This window comes from Pantherophis guttatus, chromosome 2, assembly GCF_059756535.1.
Source record: "Pantherophis guttatus breed Tessera chromosome 2, ASM5975653v1, whole genome shotgun sequence".
In the NCBI taxonomy this organism is placed as follows: domain Eukaryota; kingdom Metazoa; phylum Chordata; class Lepidosauria; order Squamata; family Colubridae; genus Pantherophis; species Pantherophis guttatus.
The window spans coordinates 210,303,812-210,324,056 of NC_142064.1; the positions used below are offsets into that span (position 1 = coordinate 210,303,812).

Consider the following 20,245-nt stretch of genomic DNA (forward strand, 5'->3'; position numbering starts at 1 on the left):
CTCTTTAGTTCCTCTTTGTTTTCTGCCATTAGAGTGGTATCATCTGCATATCTGAGGTTGATATTTCTCCCAGCAATCTTAATTTCAACTTTTGATTCATCTAGCCCCGCCTTTCTCATGATGTGCTCTGCATATAAGTTAAATAGGCAGTATTTAACTTATATGCAGGATATCCTGTATACTGCAGGATGACAGTATATAGCCTTGCCGGACTCCTTTCCCAATTTTGAACCAATCAGTAGTTCCCTGTCCAGTTCTCATTGTTGCTTCTTGACCCGCATATAGGTTTCTCAAGAGACAAATAAGATGGTCTGGTACTCCCATTTCTTTAAGAACTTGCCACAATTTGTTGTGATCCACACAATCAAAGGCTTTAGCATAGTCAATGAAGCAGAAGCAGATGTTCTTCTGGAACTCCCTAGCTTTCTCCATGATCCAGCATATGTTGGCAATTTGATCTCTAGTTCCTCTGCCTCTTCGAAATCCTGCCTGTACTTCTGATAGTTCTCGATCCACATACTGCTGGAGCCTAGCTTGTAGGATTTTAACCATAATTTTACTAGCATGTGAAATGAGTGCAATGGTGTGATAGTTTGAACATTCTTTGGCACTGCCTTTCTTTGGAATTGGAATGTAAACTGACCTTTTCCAATCCTGTGGCCACTGTTGAGTCTTCCAAATTTGCTGGCAAATTGAGCGTAGCACTTTTACTGCATCGTCTTTTTAAGATTTTGAATAGCTCAGCTGGAATACTGTCACCTCCACTAGCTTTGTTGTTGCTTAGATGTCCTAAGGCCCATTTGATTTCGCATTCTAGGATGTCTGGCTCAAGGTCAGTGACCACCCCATCATGGTTATCAGGGACGTTAAGCTCGTTCTTGTATAGTTTTTCTGTGTAATTTTGCCACCTTTTCTTAATCTCTTCTGCCTCTGTTAGGTCCCTGCCATTTTGGTCCTTTATCATGTCCATCTTTGCACGAGACATTCTCTTCATATCTCCAATTTTCTTGAAGAGATCTCTGGTCCTCCCTATTCTATTGTTTTATTCTATTTCTTTGCACTGTTCATTTAAGAAAGTATTCTTATCTCTTCTAGCTATTCTCTGGAATTCTGCATTCAATTGGGTGTATCTTTCTCTTTCTCCCTTGCCTTTCGTTTCCTTTCTTTCCTCAGCTATTTGCAGTTTCCTCAGACAGCCATTTTCCTTTCTTGCATTTCTTTTTCTTTGGGATGGTTTTAGTTGCTACTTCTTGTACAATGTTTCGAACCTCCGTCCATAGTTCTTCAAGCACTCTGTCTATCAGATCTAATTCCTTAAATCTATTTGTCACCTCTACTGTATATTCATCAGGGATACGATTTAGTTCATACCTGAGTGGCCTAGTGCTTTTCCCTACTTTCTTCAATTTAAGCCTAAATTTTGCAACGAGAAGCTCATGATCTGAGCCAGTCAGCTCCTGGTCTTGTTTTTACTGACTGTATAGAGCTTCTCCATCTTTGGCTGCAGAGCACATAGTCAATCTGATTTCTGTGTTGACCGTCTGGTGATGTCCATGTGTAGAGTCGTCTCTTGGGTTGTTGGAAAAGAGTGGTTGCTATGCCCATCGTATTCTCTTGACAAAATTCTATCAGCTTGTGCCCTGCTTCATTTTGTACTCCAAGGCCAAACTTGCCTGTTATTCCGGTTATCTTTTGGCTTCCTGCTTTAGCATTCCCATCCCCCATAATGATAAGGACATCATTTTTTGGTGTTAATTCTATAAGGTGTTGTAGAGCTTCATAGAACTGGTCAATTTCATCCTCTTCAGCACCAGTGGTTAGGACATAGACTTGGATTATTGTGATACTGAATGGTTTGCCTTGGATTCAAACTGAAATCATTCTATCATTTTGGGGATTGTATCCCAGTATTGCTTTTTCTACTCTTTTACTGATTATGAAGGCTACTCCATTTCTTCTGAGGGATTCTTGCCCGCAGTAGTATACCTGATGGTCATCTGAATTAAATTCACCCATTCCTGTCCATTATAGTTCGCTGATTCCTAAGATGTTGATGTTCAGTCTTGTCATCTCTTGTATGACCATGTCCAGCTTGCCTTGATTCATGGATCTTATGAAGGTTCCTATGGAGAGAAAATATTTACAGAATCGGACTTTCCGTTCACCACCAGATGTATCCACAGTTGAGCATCCTTTCGGCTTTGGCCCAGTCACTTCACTCTTTCTGGCGCTACTAGTACTAGCCCTTTGCTCTTCCCCAGTAGCATATTGGATACCTTCTGACCTGAGGGGCTCATCTTCTGGGATCATATCTCTTTTCCTTTTGGTACTGTCCATGGGGTTTTCATGGCAAAGATACTGGAGTGGGTTGCCATTTCTTTCTCCAGTGGATCACATTTTGTCAGAACTCTTTGCTATGACCTGTCCATCTTGGGTGGCCCTGCACGGCATAGCTCATAGCTTCATTGAGCTACGCAAGCCCCTGCACTACGACAAGGCAGTAATCCATGAAGGGATAAATCAGCTATAAAGAATCCTAAAGGAAATAGCTTATTTGAATCTGTACCAGTTGGAATTCAGGCCCAGTAAAAAAAGGGACAAAAATGTTGGTGGTGGTGGAGGATGACTTTCACTAAGACCTAATTGGTGAGAGTTTCAGGAACCCTGACAGAGAGTAAGTCCGTTTCAGTCTTATCAGACTCTGCAGTGTTTGATACTGTCAACTGTTTGGATTATCTGCAAAGGTTGGATATTGCACTATATAATAGTGATTCTCTCCTATCTGAACAGGGGGCTCCACAGGGTTCACTGCTCTCCCCAGGAATTATTTATCATGCACATGAAAGGCACTATCAGTGATCACTACCATTGGTCTACAGTAAGGTGTCACCAGAACTATTAAGCAATGGAACAGTCTATTTGACTTCAGTTCTGGATTCAGAGTTTGAGTAGCCATTTGTCTGGGGTGCTGAGAAGATTCCTATCCAGGACTTCCTGGACATGAAGACTTCCAAAGTCGTTTCCAACCCTATGATACTATGATTCTATGAGTACTCTAATGACATCCATTTATATATTACCATCCTAGGTTGTAGAAATCTTGAACTAGAATTTGGAAGCTGTTAAAGACTAGATGGAATGAAATAGGCCCAGACAAAATACTACCTGGGTTGAGTTGTATTAATAAATATTCAGGAAATTTGGAAACATTAGTCCTTGCAATTATCTTGGATGGAATTTTTCTCCCTCTAAAACAGTTGATTGACTATCTGGTGTCCTTTGCTTAGCCTTTGCCCAGTTGTAACAGATTTGCCAGTTATGATATTAAGATGCTATATTAAGATGCTCTGATAGTGGTAGTTCATGTCTTAACCACCATGAAATTGGATTACTGTGAACTATTTCATATGCAGCTGCCTCCCAAGATGACTCGAAAGGTGCAACTGGTACAAAATCTAGCAGAATACACCAAATTTAAAGTTAGTTATGATCGTTAGTGAGTTTCAAAGTGCTAGTTGTCACTTATATTACATAACGCTGGAATACATCAGGTACTAGGTTACTAAAATTGAATCTACCTATCTGGTCTGAACATACAAAGAGATTCTACTAAGAATTCTGTGCCTGCACTATATAAAGCGTCCACTATGGACGACATTGCACAACTTCTCACTACAGGTAATCCTCAAGTTACGACAATTCACTTAGCGACAGTTCAAAGTTATGACACACACACTCAAAAGTACTTATGATCTAGTCCTGCAGTTACCTATATTGTAGCAGTACGGCAGTCATTTGCCCTTACAACCAACCAGAGATGCTGCAATAGGTCCCCTGCCTATTTCCCCTCCAATCTTGCTCTGCTCACACCCACAGGTACTGGGTCTGCTTTGCTAGCCCACCAGGTTCCATCTGCTTCTCCCCACCCTGTCACTGATAACTCACTTACCTTTCAAAGATCTCTAGACCTCAAGATGTTGGTGTAGGAAAGGAGAATAGTCTGGGCCATATGGCAGAAAAGTGGCCTTTTTTTCAGACACTGGCGAAACTTTTCCTTAGATCTCATGTTGTTACACATGCTTCCATCCTCTTTAGAAAAGCCTTTTTGCTCAGGATGGAGGCCTGCAGGGATGCAAGCTCTATCTTTTTTCCACTTTGGAAATGCTTCCGTCCCTGCAGACCTCAAGATAGATCTTGTGTTCTTATATACAATTCCATCCTCTGTGCAAAAAAGGCTTTTTCAAAGAGGATGAAAGCATGTGTAGGCAAGATTTAAGAGGGGGGGGGGCTCATTCATTTACGTGATTCACTTAATATTTTGACCGTACAGCCGTAACACAAGGGCTATTTGTACTAGGACCGTACTCTGAAACATGCCTTCTCTGGATGCATGGTTTGCCCCTTTCTTCTTTCCACTTCATAAAATTGTTTAAACTGTCTTATTCTTATTTAGTCTGGTTGATAAATAAAAGTGAGGAGGCTAAGGGAACAATTCAGTGATATTTCAATTTTATGTTGCTTTCTTCTCCTTACAGAATAAAGAGTATGTTTGTCGAGGCCATGACTATGAGAGATTAGAGACCTTCCAACAAAGAATGCTTAGTGAATTTCCACAAGCCATTGCAATGCAACATCCAAATCACCCAGATGATAGCATATTGCAGTGTGATGCCCAGTGTATCCTTGATTAATGTTTTAGAATCATTACCAAAGTTGCTGCAAAATTAAAAATATTTCAGAATTAGAACACATTTATAGTAATTTTAATATTTTTCATTGTCTGCTTACAGACAGTTAAAACCTAACTGCAATAGGGGAAGGGGGAATGCTTAAAAACAGAATAAAGCATGCACTTATTTCTTTATCAGCGAAATATAAATTTGGTATAAAAATGGTTTGTCGTCAATGCGACTGCTTGAAGGCTCCTGGATTGGTGCTGAAAGGCGAAAGGGATGCAGTATGCTCCCTCCCACATGTTGGGGTAGACCAGGTGCCTCGATAGAAAAACACTTAATATACATATATATATCTGAGAGGCCTTGGTTGTAAATTTATTGGATAGTGTTGTTGTTAAGAAGCAAAATTTGGGAACTAAATTTAATAAATTGAAATGAAACTAAATGTGACCTTAAACTTTGATGAAACAAAAGATACAGAACTGACTATAGAGATTGAGGAAGAATTGCAGTTTTTAATTCCAGATCACAAAAAATTCAAACCAAAAATTAAATAATGCATAATCTAAAATAGGCATAAATGGCTGAAATATCGTAATTATACCTCTTTTACAGAGAAATAAAAACAGAAAATTTACATAGCACAGCGAAATAAAAATCAAAGTTTTAATGCAAATTCTAATATAAAATTCTATTACAAATCCCTTTGCAAACTTGAAATGAATGTATATGCTTAGGTGTCCAGGTAAAAATGGATTAAATGCTGTGATAATGTTGATTTAAACTGTGGTTTCCTTATGAAAAATATTGAAAAAGTGAAAATGAGTATTTGTTTTGTTAGTGCTAAATTTAAAACAAATTAGGGATCAGAAGAGCTTTTAAGAACATGACAGAAATTGAAAATTATTGAACAAGGTTTCCTTTTTAAAATAAGCATTTTAAAAAATGCTCATGCAATAGTATTTTATAACAGATGAAGATGCAAGTAGAAGTGGGAAGGAAATAAAACTGACAGTACATGTCATCTCACTTTCAATGCTTTCGTTTGGAGGAACAGGTTCAGAACTATATGATGTTCGCAAGTTTATGTGATAGGATCAGTGGTGGGTTGCCCCTGGTTCGGACCGGTTCACAAGAACCGGTAGTAAAACCGACGGGAAGCTCCGCCCACTGACCTGGACATTCACCGTAAGTGATATGCGCAGAAGCTTCTGCGCATGTGCAGAAGAGTGGCCACAGGCACAATGAGAACCAGTAGTAAAGGTAAGTAGAACCCACCCCTGCATTGGATGCCATAGCTGCCAAAATTGCACAGATTCACATTGTAGTTTCTATGCTGTATGAGATTCAGATTGTGTGTGTGTGTGTGTTTTAAAAATAATAAAGATCTGTAATGTTATTATGCAGTGTGTAAGGCTAATCTGTATTCTTTCGTATTGTGTGTAGTTTTTTTTCTTTGACTGGATTCTGTAATTAGACTTGCAAATCTATGCGGTGACTCCAATTCCAGACAATATTGATGTACTACATATGGATCGTGTCCCTGATCGCATAAAGAGCTTTTATCGAGTTAACAACATCAGGAAATTCCGCTATGACAGGCCTTTTCACAAGGGCCCTAAAGACAAGGAAAATGAATTTAAGGTTCTAATTCTTCCTAACACATTAACATTGTTTTTATGCAAAATATATTGAGGAACTTTTAGATACATGTAAGAGCTCATAGAATTATTGCTATCCTCAAAGAAAGTGTTAAGCAATTTGAATGTTGGCAAAAACAATAGCAACTGAAATTTTTGAATATTTGATTGCAGTTTTATGATATAAAAGTAGAACTTGTAAAGCAGCTCAACAGGTGCAAGACTAAACCTTGTTGAGCTCTGTAAGACATAATTCTGTTTAGGCACGCATAGCACTGTGCTAAACAGACTAAAAATACAAATTTTTGCAAATTCAGTTAATCTGACTGAGGGAGCTAATGGAACTATATAGTTTCTAGAGGGTCCTTCAGAAGCCAAGGCCTGAACTTCCTGCTGAAATAGGGAAGTGGGAGTGTCCTTGAACAAAATTGCATTTGCAGACTTGGAGGACAGGAGGAGGTTTTTGCTTTTCTGAGGAGTTCCATGAAATGAAACAAACTGAAAAAAACCTAGTGTTCTACTAGAGCAAAACAAAAAAGAGAATATGAGCAAGCATGGGTAAGAGCCCATATCCAGGTCTGCACCACAGTGATGAGAATGGCAAAGTGTTGACATTTCTTCACTTGCCTATTGCATCCACAAACTGCTAATCAGCAGCTCTTTCCAAAGTGACAAAAATCCAACTGGGTAAGAACAATGAGGAAGATCATACAAGGGGCCACTGTGAACATTATTTTAGGCATCTGAAGGACATAGTTGTTCAGATTCACTTGGAGCTTGATGCCAGCTGAGCAGCTTCAGAGGAGATTAGTGAATCCTTGGGTGTTATCTGAGGTGAATTTGATTCTGCATGTGATCTGGTCCTTTGCAACCCAACCACCTTTGATCTGGACATGTGTCCCTTCTAGTTGGTGAAAACTGCCAAGGAGATTATAGAAAGTTCAGTGGGGGAAATGGTAAAATCATTCTATGAGAGAGGGTACAGTATATTATCATGTACTTCGAAAGAGGTGATGATGCACCTCTCCTTAAGATATCATTGCTTGGCCCCATTTTACTGGATGTTTGCCTACACAGTAAGATCACTCATTCACTCAGTTAAAGACTTTTCACCTTCAGGAGTCTTATAAATATACTTTTCCAGTCACTTTCTCTTCTCTGGAATAGTCCCTCCCCTCATGTGTAATTGCCTCCTCCTTGCCCCACCTTTAGTGAAAACCTGATACTGGAACTATGTTGTTGTATAGTATAGTACAATATCTCTCTGAGGAAGATAAGTGGTTTAGAAATAGGATAAATAAGCATGTATATAAGTAACAGACTCTTATAAGCTTATCAAAGTTTCCCTCTGTCCATACTGATACCAAACAGAATCAAGGTATGATTTTCTTGAATTTCCTTATCATCCCCTCTTCCTTTCCAGAGCTAAGTTGATGATTCTTATGTAGGTCCTTCAAGGTTATCTCCATATTCCTCTACAGCCAGGAAGGCTATTCTGTTTCACAGTCATGGGATTGAGCTTTTTTATTATCATTAATGTTTTATAAACAACCCCTGTTCCAGAGGAATTCATTTTAATTACTATTTTCATTGATTATTTGTATGTTACATTGGAGCAGTCTATAAGACTTGCAAATAGGCAAATAAAATAAGGCACCTTTTGTTTTTCATTTCCTATATTATATTTTCCTTCGTAGAGCTTGTGGATTGAACGTACCACTCTAACCCTGACTCACAGTTTACCTGGAATCTCTCGGTGGTTTGAAGTGGAAAGACGAGAATTGGTAATGTTTTCTTTTTGTTTTTGTTAAGGTATAACATAAAGAGAAAGAGTGGGTAATTTTTTATCTAATGGATAAAATAACATGTTAAATGTGCTTGTTGTAACAAATAAGTGTTTCACATAATTAACGCTAATTTAATAGAAGGGCTCCCAGGAGAGAAGTGGTCCATTGAAGATGTCTCCATGCTTACAGTTGCAATTGGTGCCTTTTAAAGGACACTAAGTTTTCTAAACTCACTTTGTAAATTGCTTATTATCTACTTTTAAGCTATTAGAGACACTGAGAATGATAAGTTTGAAAATATCATGTGAGTTTTAAAAAAATTGAAGTAAACAGCAAAAAGCTAAATAAAATCTTGATCTTTGAAAATTATAAACAGATTAAGAATTCAGATAAATTTGGAATATAGAAACTTTTATAGTAAGATTTTAGAATTAATAAAAAGAAGCTTTTCTCTGGAAATAGATCTGTTTTGGTTTTTGCAAGACATAAAGATAACTTATTTTATGATTTTAAAAATGACCCTAGATGAGACTAAAGATTCTAGGCAGAAGGAAAAAACACACGTCTATCTTGATGTTAATTAACTACGACCTATAAAATGATGAAAAACCTTATAACATTCAAACTATTAAAGAAGACTTGAAGAATGGACCCCACAATTAGCAGCCATAATATCAACCGTATCAGTTATGATGTCTATGGATGGATTATGTCCAAAAGATGTTAATAAAGAAGTGATTGATGTGGAACAAATTTTATCTGACAGACAAGAAATGGTACTGAAAGTTGATTTACAAAGAAAGACTGAGAAAATGATGCCTCTTTGGATATACAAAAGAAACTGATCATTGTTTTAAAAATGATAAGGAAAATAGAAATGTTAAACCACAAAAGTGACCTGAATGATTTTTTCTTAGTGGATTTGCAAAAATCACTTGTTAAAACTTGAAGAATTGTAATGTGATGGGATAAGAAATCAAATCCTACAACAATATTTGCCTGAATGGAAGACTATTAGAAGAAAAAGGAAGGAATATAAAGTTAGCTTATTTGAACAAGGTTAAAACAAGATATGTTATTACTTCTGGACTTTCTGTTGACACCCAGACTGATGATGTTTATGAATTTGCCTATAGATAAGGGATAGGATATAATAGATCATTGTTTATAATCTTAGAAGTAGTGAAGAGGCACTACATTTATTTATACTTATGATGAAGGTTGGAAGTTACTTCTTTATATATTTTTTCTCTTCATTATATTCTTATTTTCTCGTCTCTTTTTTTCCTTTCCCTTTGCATTCTTACCCTTGATTTTATTATTTCTCTTCCCTTTCTTTAAGTTTAGTTTGTATTAGATTGTTTTTAATAAAATTATATATATATATATATATATATATATATATATATATATATATATATATATATATATATATATATATATATATATATATATATATATATATATATATATATATAATTGATATATGCTTGTATATTTATAGGTTGAAGTAAGCCCATTAGAAAATGCTATTCAAGTAGTGGAGAACAAAAATCAGGAGCTAAGGACACTAATAAGTCAGTATCAGCACAAACAAATGCATGGGAACATCAATCTACTCAGTATGTGCCTGAATGGAGTTATTGATGCTGCTGTGAATGGTGGCATAGCACGATATCAGGAGGTAAATTCAGACTTTTCTGATTCTTGTTACTTTCAGCAGCTTTTCACAATACACTTATATTTCATTGTTATGTTTAAGAATGTTGTTATATAAGAATTGTTATATAAGAATGTTTAATTATATACGAAATAGTGTCAATTTTTCATAATTAATTATAACACTATGCTTAGCTTTATGTCTGTATTTCTAGTCTAAACAACTGTAACTGTTTTATTTTGTGGGATTCTATATTATGTATATAAGTAAATTGTCATAGCATGATATTTTATTGTTTGTATAAATATGAAATTCATTGAAAAGTGTAATTATAATAAATTAAATAAATTCTGCCTTAGAAATTGCTTTGTTAATAAAACAATGAAAGTCATTATCTTGATAATGTTGTCTAAAGAGAAGGATAGTGACAATTGCTAAAGAAGTCATTACTAAGCTGTTAAGTAATCTTACTTAAAATGTAAATTAGTAAAATTATTTCTGGATTATCTGAGTGCAGAAAATCAACAAAATACACTTTTATATTGATGATTTCTGAAGTTATATTCAGAAAGTTATACTCTACTTAATTCAGTGGAAATAAACAATATATATATAAAAGTTTCAGGATTTTGTCAAGAAGCATGTTGATAGTATTACTGTTGAAATTTAAAATAAATTGTTTAACATTGTCCTACAGCAAATTTCCTTTGCCAGTGATTTATATGTGTTGGCTTTTGAATTTACAAAATCCAAGAATGGGGAAAATATAGGCAGCATAAAATGGGCAGAAAAGGTGACAAAATGTTTTAAATGGATTCCATAGTCATGGAATGTCAAGTGAGGCTTTCCATGTTTCATTGTATAGAAAATAAAGATACCAAGGATTATTTTTGTTCTTCCTTATGTTTCTTAAGAAACAGACTATTTCCAAAGTACAACTGATTATTTTTCTTCTCCAGGCATTTTTTGATAGGGATTATATCTCCTCTCATCCTGGAGATGCAGAAAAAATCACACAGTTGAAAGAACTGATGCATGAACAGGTATTCTTGTCTTTTTAAAATAAAAATAAAATAATACTGTAATAAAATTTGTTTCCTTTGATATTATGCAAAGTAACATAGGCTTATTCAAACTATATAAAATACAGAAAATCAGAACATGCTACATATATATATATATATGGTTTATGTTCATATTCTAAAACACAGGTGTCAAACTCGATCGCGTCATGTGACGTATCACCACGTTTTTTGCCTTTGCGGAGCCGGGGTGCACGTGGCCTGCACATGATGCATCCAGCCTGTAGGCTGCCAGTTTGACACCGATGTTCTAAAACAATCATTGAATTTAATGACTGAAAAAACCATAGAAATGTCCACCTGTATAACATAATGTACTATCCTGTTTCCCCTAAAATAAGACATCCCCTGATAATAAGCCCAATTGGGCTTTTGAGCGCATGCGCTAAAATAAGCCTCCTCCCCCCGAAAATAAGCCCGCCCTGAAAATAAGCCGTCCCTGAAAATATTTAAACACATGCATAGCTGGTCCCCGCCATTTCCTCTGGTTAGGGTTAGGGAGACAGAGCTGGAAATCAGGTAAGACAGCAAGAAGAGCCCCATCTTGCTCCACGCGCTCCAAAGTAATAAGACATCCCCGAAAATAAGGCCAAGCACTTATTTTGGGGTTCAAAAAAATATAAGACAGGGTCATATTTTTGAGAAAACACAGTAAATATATAAAACAAATACAGATATTTGAAAATAACTGAAAACTAAGAAAGTACAGACAATGCAGATCTAAATGCTATTTGCTAACCTTTATTAGCCACTTGCATCTTCAATAGTATAAATAGAAATGTACATATTTGCAGAACAAATATTTTTAACGAGATTATGCTCTAAAACTCACATTTCCTTTTCAGATAAAAAAAAACAGTATGCTAGATTGTTTTATAGTTCCTTAAAACTAGTAATTTATCAAATACCTTTCATATGTATCTGCATGTTTGCTATCTATCAATTAAAACTGCTATTATTTCATAGTCTTAACATTGTACTATTAGATTTGTTTCAGAATAGTTACCAGGGAAGCAAATCAATTATTGTTTAGCTATCATTTACAATTCTTACTAGTAAAATCTGGAAATTATATCTGGTAATCATGAATTATAATTTAAATAGCCCCAATATTTAAATATTTTAGTAAGCTTGCAATATTGAAAGCATTATATTGTAGTCTCATTGAAACTGAATATTAAGTTGTGATTTTAATTTTAATAGGTACATATCCTAGGAATAGGTCTGGCAGTACATGAGAAGTTTGTACATCCTGAGATGCGTCCACTCCATAAGAAATTAATTGACCAATTTCAAATGATGCGATCTAGTTTGTACCATGTAAGTTCATAATTACTCTTTATTTTTTTAAATATGCATCATTTTGTCTTTGGTTTCACTGAAATTCAGCATTGAGAAATGATTCTGTTGTAAAATGGGCAGCAAAATTTTTTATAAATAAATAAATAGATGGTGCAACAGAGCTTTTCCATTAACCACACATTGTTAATTCAGTGAACTTGTGATATTATTATCTTCATGTTATCGTTCCATGCCAAGAAATAATCCAGTTTAAACAGAACATTATCAATGATATTCTAAGGTACAGAATTTCCATACTTTTTGTCTCTACTGATGGTCTTTCTGTTATATTCTGGAAATGATTTTGTCACCATAATTCAATTTTTCAGCTACTTCATCTTACTTCATTTTTGTTATCTTCTAAACATGTAGATCTGGTGACAGGCCATATTGGTTGTATTCTGTTTTATAAACAATATTTATATTCTGCCTTATCCATTCACAACTAGCATTTAATATCCTCTACAGGAATTACCCACTCTGGAAAAATTGAGTCCAGCCTGCTCAGGAACAAGCACACCACGTAGCAATATGCTTGTATCACACAGTCCAATGAGTCCAGAGAGCATCAAAGTAATGCATCGCCACAGGTATCATTTTATCTATATTAGAAGAATCTTTCTGTATCTGCCTTTTCAAATAACATATGAACTTGAATAATTAATATACCTGCTTCTTGTAACTAAAAAGTCTCATTAACAAGACTTTTGGAGTATTCAAAACTATAATAAATTAAAGGCCATACTTTTAAATCAACTTCATTATTGGGGGATTAAATTTCCTATAAGATTATTTTTGCTATCTGAAAGATCATTATTTCTTATTATTTATGTAGTAACCTGACTTAACAGGTTATATAACAAAATTATAAGATCATAATGATTAGCAACCAGATTTAATAAAAATCATTTTTCACATTTATTAATATCTGAACATTGATGTTATTGAAGACCAAGATAATTATGTAGGCTGAATGATTGCAAGTTATACATTAATGATGAAAATATAAAGAAGAAAATCATTTAGTGCAATTTAGAATATTTATTAAAGATGGGAAAATGGATGGAGAAATTTTAAAATGTGCAAATGTAAGTAGAAAAACAGTGCTCAGATGCCAGAAATGAATGGATGTTTGTCAAAAACAACAACAACACCCCAAATGGCTGTGTATAAAACTATAATTCTGTCAGAAGTGAAAATTGGTGTGTCAAAAAAAACATGTTGAAATGGAAGTGGGTTACTTAAGTGTGTGTGATAAAACCAGAATAGAGTCATAAATTAATGGGTGCCGTCAGATGAATTTGAATTACAAAGGCAACCAGTATGAAAGAAATACCCCGCTTTTTTATCATATAAAATTTTTCAGTACGCTCACACAGAGTGGGCCTCCTCAGGGTGCCGTCCGCCAGACAATGTCGGCTGGCGACCCCCAGGGGGAGAGCCTTCTCTGTGGCGGCACCCACCCTCTGGAACAATCTCCCCCCAGAGATACGTACAATAACAGACCTCCGGATTTTTCGTCGGGCCCTGAAAACCCATTTATTTCAGCTAGCTGGGCTGGCTTGAGTTAAATTTTAAACTGATTTTAAATTGGAATCTTTTAATTACGGCCAGATTATTTAATTATTTTAAACAGTTTTTAGATTTTGTAAGTCTTGTTTTTACTTTGGCTGTTCACCGCCCTGAGTCCTATATTGGAGAAGGGCGGTATAGAAATTTAAATAAATAAATAAATAAATAAATAAAAATGAAGACTGAATTACAAAAAATAATATACAAACAAGGAATTAATATTTTTGAGAGGAAATTGAAAAATGGTTAGATGGAGTTGATGAGAACTTGGAAGAGAGAGATTATTAGTTTAAAAAAAGAAAAGACAGTATCTGGATAGAATTATATTTATATTTCCATTCTTTGTTTTAATATATTAGACCTTCCTTCACCTTCTGCTGTTTATTCCAAAAGAGAGTACTATGATGAATTTATTTATATTGCTAAGTTTTAACTATTTCCAATTAGGAACAATGTAGATTTTTTAAAAATTTGCTATTGTTTCCCATGCAGAAATAAAAAATGCTTATCTCTACATGTTATGTACAAATGTTTGAAGAGTTTGAAGTTCAGCATGTTTCAGTATGAAATGTTCTTCATTAAACAAGCTTAAGAAAATATTCTCTAATAGCAACTTTGTATATTTTTCTAGCCCATTGAATATGCTGGGTACGGTCCGACACTCATCATCTTCCCTTTCTTCTCATACATCAAGTGAAACAGGAAATATGGTTATATTAACAGACAGTTCTGTTGGAGAAAATGCAGAGGATGTGTATCACATGCAGGTATCACGCAAATATATTAGAAACACATTGCAGGCAATATATTCATGATTATTTTACAGGAAAGTATAGAGTATATACAATGTGCTTGTAGAAGTAAGTTACTGTTGTAGCATAATAGATAACAGACTGAGTCACAAACTGAGCAGTCTCAGTTTGTCTATGCCATGAACTTGCCCATGAGACCTTAAGCAAAATATCTTTCTTTGGGGCCACAGTTCTCCAAAGGCTTTTCTCTAAGGGCTTCATGGCACCAGACTTGATGACAAAGACATTACAATTCATTATTTGTCCTTTGTGAGAGCCTTCAAGGGTTTCTGCACCTGCTGAAGTAAAATGAATATTACAGAGCTACCAAAAGCATCTGTCTTGTGTACCTTTTGCCTTTTTATTTCTTCTCTAGAGTTGTAGATAGATAAACTTCTTATACTAGGTTACTCTGAAGATTTGAACATTTCATGCTGGCCCAAATAGTGCTGTCCTATATGCCTGAGTGTACAAATAATAATTTGAAGTTTACATTGCATGGAAAGTGCTAGTGAGTATATTTTGCAATATTGGGTATGAATTGTATTAATTATTAATTAAGATAAAGGTACAATAAAGTAAATTGTGAGCCACGCAAGATTATGACAAATAAGGGTGGCAATATAAGTACTTTAAATAAATCAATAATCTATTTCCCCCAAGTCCTTCATCTTGTTAATATTGTCATATATATCACAGGCTCCTTAATAATAAATATTCGAACTTACTTATCAACGTTGCTTTTGTTTATTCCCAGGCCAGTCCTTCCACCTCAAGCCTGAGCTCTACCCATTCTGCACCATCTCAAATGATCAACTCTGCACCTCCTAGTGCAAGAGGTATGAATGAGGCATTTAAGATAAAGTAATGCAAAGTTCTACAAATGGCTGAGATAATGGCTTTTTATTTATTTATTTATTAAATTTATATAGCAGCCCATCTCACAGAAAGTGACTTTAGATTGCAGTACCATATTCCGCCTAGTTTTCCTGGACACTATAGGACATTTTGGTGTTCTGCTCTTAGAACAGAGCAAGGGGACATCATATCTTTCTGACATCAGATCACTGTTTTGCCTTCAGAAGCTGTGGGTGCTCCAACAGTGGAAGTTTTTAAGAAGATATTGGACAACCATTTGTCTGAAATGGTATAGGGTTTCTTGCTTGAGCAGGGGGGTTGGACTAGAAGACCTGCAAGATCCCTTCCAACTTTGTTTTGAAAGAAAGAAAGAAAGAAAGAAAGAAAGAAAGAAAGAAAGAAAGAAAGAAAGAAAGAAAGAAAGAAAGAAAGAAAGAAAGAAAGAAAGAACACCTCTCCAATAATTGATATACTTGGAAAAGAAAAAATTGCAGAAATACACATTGTACAAAAAGAGATTACAGATAGTTCTTGATTTACAACAAGGCAGTTTGTTAAGTGAGTTTTGCCCCATTTTACGACTTTTTTTGCGATAGTTGTTAAGTAGGGCCTGGTGGCTCAGCAGACTGATAGCATTGTGATTAACACCAGCTGTCTGCAATTACTGTAAGTTCGAATCTCACCAGGCTCAAGGTTGACTCAGCCTTCCATCCTTTCTAAGGTAGGTAAATTGAGGACCCAGTTTGTGGGGGCAATAAGCTGACTTTGTATAAATATACAAAAGTACGAAGGCTATTGCTTAACGCATTGTAAGCCGTCCTCATTCCCCGGAGAAGGGCGGCATATAAATTAAAAAAAAAAAAAAAAGTAAATCATGTGATTGTTAAGTGAATCTGGCTTCCCCCATTGTCTTTGTTTGTTGGAAGCTGGCTGGGAAGATTACAAATGCTAATCACATGACCTCGAGACAGCTCAACTCTCATAAAGGCATGCCAGTTTTCAAGTGTCCAAATTTCGATCACGTGACTGTGGAGATCTTGCAATGGTTGTAAATATGGAAACCGGTCATAAGTCACTTTTTTCACTCCCATTGAAACATTGAACGGTCACTAAACGAATCGTTGTGAGCCAAGGATTACCTGTAATTGGTATTGAAACTCAGTAAACGAACAAAAATATTTCTGTAAATGCTTATAGCTTGGGTTCCCAACCTGGTACCTCACAGTACTAACATGCCCGATGTGATCTCCCTTGGCATTCAACATGCTTTGTGTTTTACCTGGCTTATAGTGAAAATAATCTTTTAATATAAAACATTAGATGATGTAATGCTACAAAGTGAAATGCTAGCCTCCAAAATCATTGGAGGTCATTTCCAGGACCCTTATACTTTCATCAAATATAAATATATCTGGAGGTTTTAGCTGAGGGTTTTCTTTGGAAATGTGCACAAAGAAAGAGAACAAAATATATGTATGGGTGATAGGGAGCATCCTATGAGAGATGTTATTGGCGTAGCATGTAGATTTCTGATAAAATGCTACTTTGTAGTTAGTTATATCTCCTATCGTAGCCATTTTTCAGAAGTCTTCCATTTCCAGAAAATATTTTGCAAGACTATTTACAACAGGGGTCCCAGCCCCAGGCCACAGCCTGGAACTGGGCCATGGTCCATTTGGAACTGGGCCACGCAAGTGGTGGGCGAGCAGGCAAATGCACACAGCTCCACTTGTGTGAGCAGCAGACAAGTGTGCAAATCTCTATTTGCGTGAGCTGCACACACTCACCCGCCATTCATGCAGAACTATACCCCGCCACCACTATCGCTGATGGTCCGCAAAGCAAAGATTGGGGATTGTGGATCTACAACATGATCTCAAAATTATAAGTTTCCACCACTCCTAAAAAGTTTATTGCCCCTGGTCTGTAGTACAGTATACTTCTTCTGATAATTTACCATTAAGTAAATTGTCAAAAAAGTTGAATCTTCTAAATATAGGGGCAGTAAATAGTTGGTATATACATATTAACTGAGGGAGATAAACATGAATTTCTTGCATTGAAATAATATTATTTGGAGATATATACTGTGTGATATATAATCTGAAAGTAATAGTTCCTTTGTTTTTGCATCACTTCTGAGTAACATTCCCCACTTTTTAAAAAAGTAATTGCTTTTTATTTTCCAGAGGAACTTTATTGACGGACAATTAAAAAGTAATTTGTTTTCTTTTCATCATGTACAATTCCTTCTTTATTGGACTGAACATTACATATAAATGGATGGGAAAGTATTTAACATTAGTATGTAAGATGATACAATAATAATGGGGATAAATATGTGACTGCATTATTTCAGGGTCATACTTATAAACTAATTGTATCAACCTAGAAGTATGCATTTTGCAGAACAATATTATAACTACTGGTAACATTGTCATACTGGATGTGTGTCTGCTAGATTTCTCAAAAGGTTTTCCCACTATTTTTATTCTACAGAGACCAGACAATTGTTTAATGGAAAGCTAATAAATAAATCAGCATTTCCCTCAAAACGTTTTAAAAAACAAACAAAATAATAACACTTTTTATTCCTTTAGCTTCAGATAGAAATGTTTATATATTTCAATATATGTTTATGACATATACTGAAATGTTATCATTTATTTTTAAACAGTGTCCCCAGAGTAACTGATAAACAATTTGAAATTCTAGAAAATAGTAATACAGAAAAATTTGATGCTTCATAATTCTAACTAATAATGTATTTTTATGAAACCACCATGGAGGATGATACTGTTTAGCAAACCATATTGATCATAGTGCAAAAATAGCAAGGATCTCGTTCATTTATTTGTGCTTTTTAATTTTAATGATTTTATACGTCAAATAAGCACTGGCACTAAAGCAAGGTACAGTCCATGTTTCAAATACCTAGCTTTGTCAATCTATCTCAATTCTTTTATATTTATTTATATTCTTTTTAATTTAGTGCTGAAGGGTGCTGGATTGACAACTCTGGAGGCTGAAGCCCTCTATTTATCCACAGAACAGATACCACCTGGGCGGCAGCAGTGCAAGCTTTCCCACACTGCCCCCACCAATGTGCCTCATCTCTGTCCTGGAGGGACCACCTCTAGAGGTGAGAAGAGAGATTGGTCTCCATGGCTCTTTCAGTCCTTGGCCTTTCTGTTAAGATCAGTAGCTTGCGGTAGCATACCCCCTTCAGTCAGAAAATGTGCCACATTTATCAACAGCTTTCACTATATCTATTCAGTGTCGGTAAATTCCACCATGATTTCAGAAATTGTTACTGAGCCTTGACTTACTGAAAGGAGATATCAAGAATCACTTTGGCCTAAATGATATGTCAGTCGCTACACTTTTCCAACAATGTCAGCAAAATATTCAGTACTTTGATTGGCCCTTTCATAAGCCAACATGACATGAAATTATTAAAAGAACAGTTTTCTTCCTGACACATGAAGTATGAAGCAAATATTAGTGAATATGAAGCAAATATTAGTGAATAAAAATAATATGTCAAGCTGTTTCATTTGCAGTTTACAAAAAACTCAAAGTACTATTGAAAATAAATTTACCTAGCAAAATGCTGGAATATTTTAAATTCATACCACTGAAATGGAAAGTATCCTGTATTTTCTACAGTTATATTTTGTTCTTAGAGTTGTAAAACATGATGCATAAAGCAACTTTAAGAAGTTTTGCTTACAGATTGATTTATCTGCATTCTAAAGTATAACTCAAAATGCTATTTATTAACAGTGTAAGAAGTCATATGATCTTTTTTCCCCACAAATGTTAGTTATGAATTTCTGATCTAGTACATACCCTTCCTTCAGAATTGAATTTAGAGCACAGATAAAACTTCCATAAGGATTCTATAAGCACTAGTTAGTTACTCTTGGATGACAATACTGAGATAAAATTTCTAGCATATATCTGTGATTAGTAGATCAATCATATTAAATAAACATTCATATATTTATTTCATAAATCTAAATACAAAAAACAAGTGCTTACTCCTTCACATGCTACATAATAGGGTGCCCATATTTATTGTTAATAAGATCATGGCTGCAATAACTGTTGTATTTATTCTATAAATTTAATGAACTGTGAAAAGGAGACCAGTGTTCCTCTGTAAGGATTTGTCCTGTGGACCAATGTTAGAGAAGCACTGATTGCCATGGCCTCATATTTTATATATCAGATTTCACCTGAAGTTAGAATAGGAGCATTTCATGAAAAAAGATATTAATTCTGTTTGAAAGCAATCTTTAAATGTAGTTAATATATTTTCAAGATATATTTATCTTGCTTTATTTATGGTGGGAGCAATCTGGTAATTCTGCTATTTTATTCAGACTTTTCCTTCCTCTGCCTAAACAGCAAATCAAACTTATAAATAATTACATAATCAGATTTATATAGTAGAAGATTAATATCAGACTTGCATTTAAAAGAGACTGTTAAGAAATTTAGTAAATATGAATTGATCAATACATGTTTGTTGTATAGCCAAGTTATTTAGCAATAAAGTATACCAGACGTACAAAATGAGAGATAATGAATTGTGAGATTGTGAGTTCACAGTAAAAATGTATGCCAAAAAATTAGCTTTATGTTAGCTATATAGAGACTTACAAGACTTAAGTTTTATGTTCATCTAGAAAATGGAACAGATGCTTTAGAACAAATGTGTTTCTAAATATCTTTTAAATACTTTTCATCACATTTCTTTGTTCCGAAACACTTTATGGAAATCAGTTCATAGAATTTGTTTTCCTCTTATAATAATAATAATTAAATCAACA

At 34.9% G+C, this 20,245-nt stretch overlaps 1 protein-coding gene across 19 annotated transcripts in view; it reads left to right on the forward strand.

The window, feature by feature from the left end:
* DOCK3 (dedicator of cytokinesis 3) overlaps positions 1–20,245 on the forward strand; it is a 190,595-nt gene that overhangs the window by 154,424 nt on the left and 15,926 nt on the right. For 13 of the 19 annotated variants that reach the window (XM_034440103.3, XM_034440164.3, XM_034440113.3 and 10 more), the window contains 10 exons: positions 4,536–4,677; positions 6,154–6,320; positions 8,014–8,100; positions 9,608–9,787; positions 10,723–10,806; positions 12,049–12,165; positions 12,655–12,776; positions 14,390–14,525; positions 15,307–15,388; positions 18,400–18,549. In XM_034440103.3, the coding sequence (XP_034295994.1) occupies positions 4,536–4,677; positions 6,154–6,320; positions 8,014–8,100; positions 9,608–9,787; positions 10,723–10,806; positions 12,049–12,165; positions 12,655–12,776; positions 14,390–14,525; positions 15,307–15,388; positions 18,400–18,549 (1,267 nt within the window). The remainder of the gene's footprint in view (positions 1–4,535; positions 4,678–6,153; positions 6,321–8,013; positions 8,101–9,607; positions 9,788–10,722; positions 10,807–12,048; positions 12,166–12,654; positions 12,777–14,389; positions 14,526–15,306; positions 15,389–18,399; positions 18,550–20,245) is intronic. The other 6 variants (XM_034440173.3, XM_034440193.3, XM_034440183.3 and 3 more) reach the window with 1 other exon arrangement.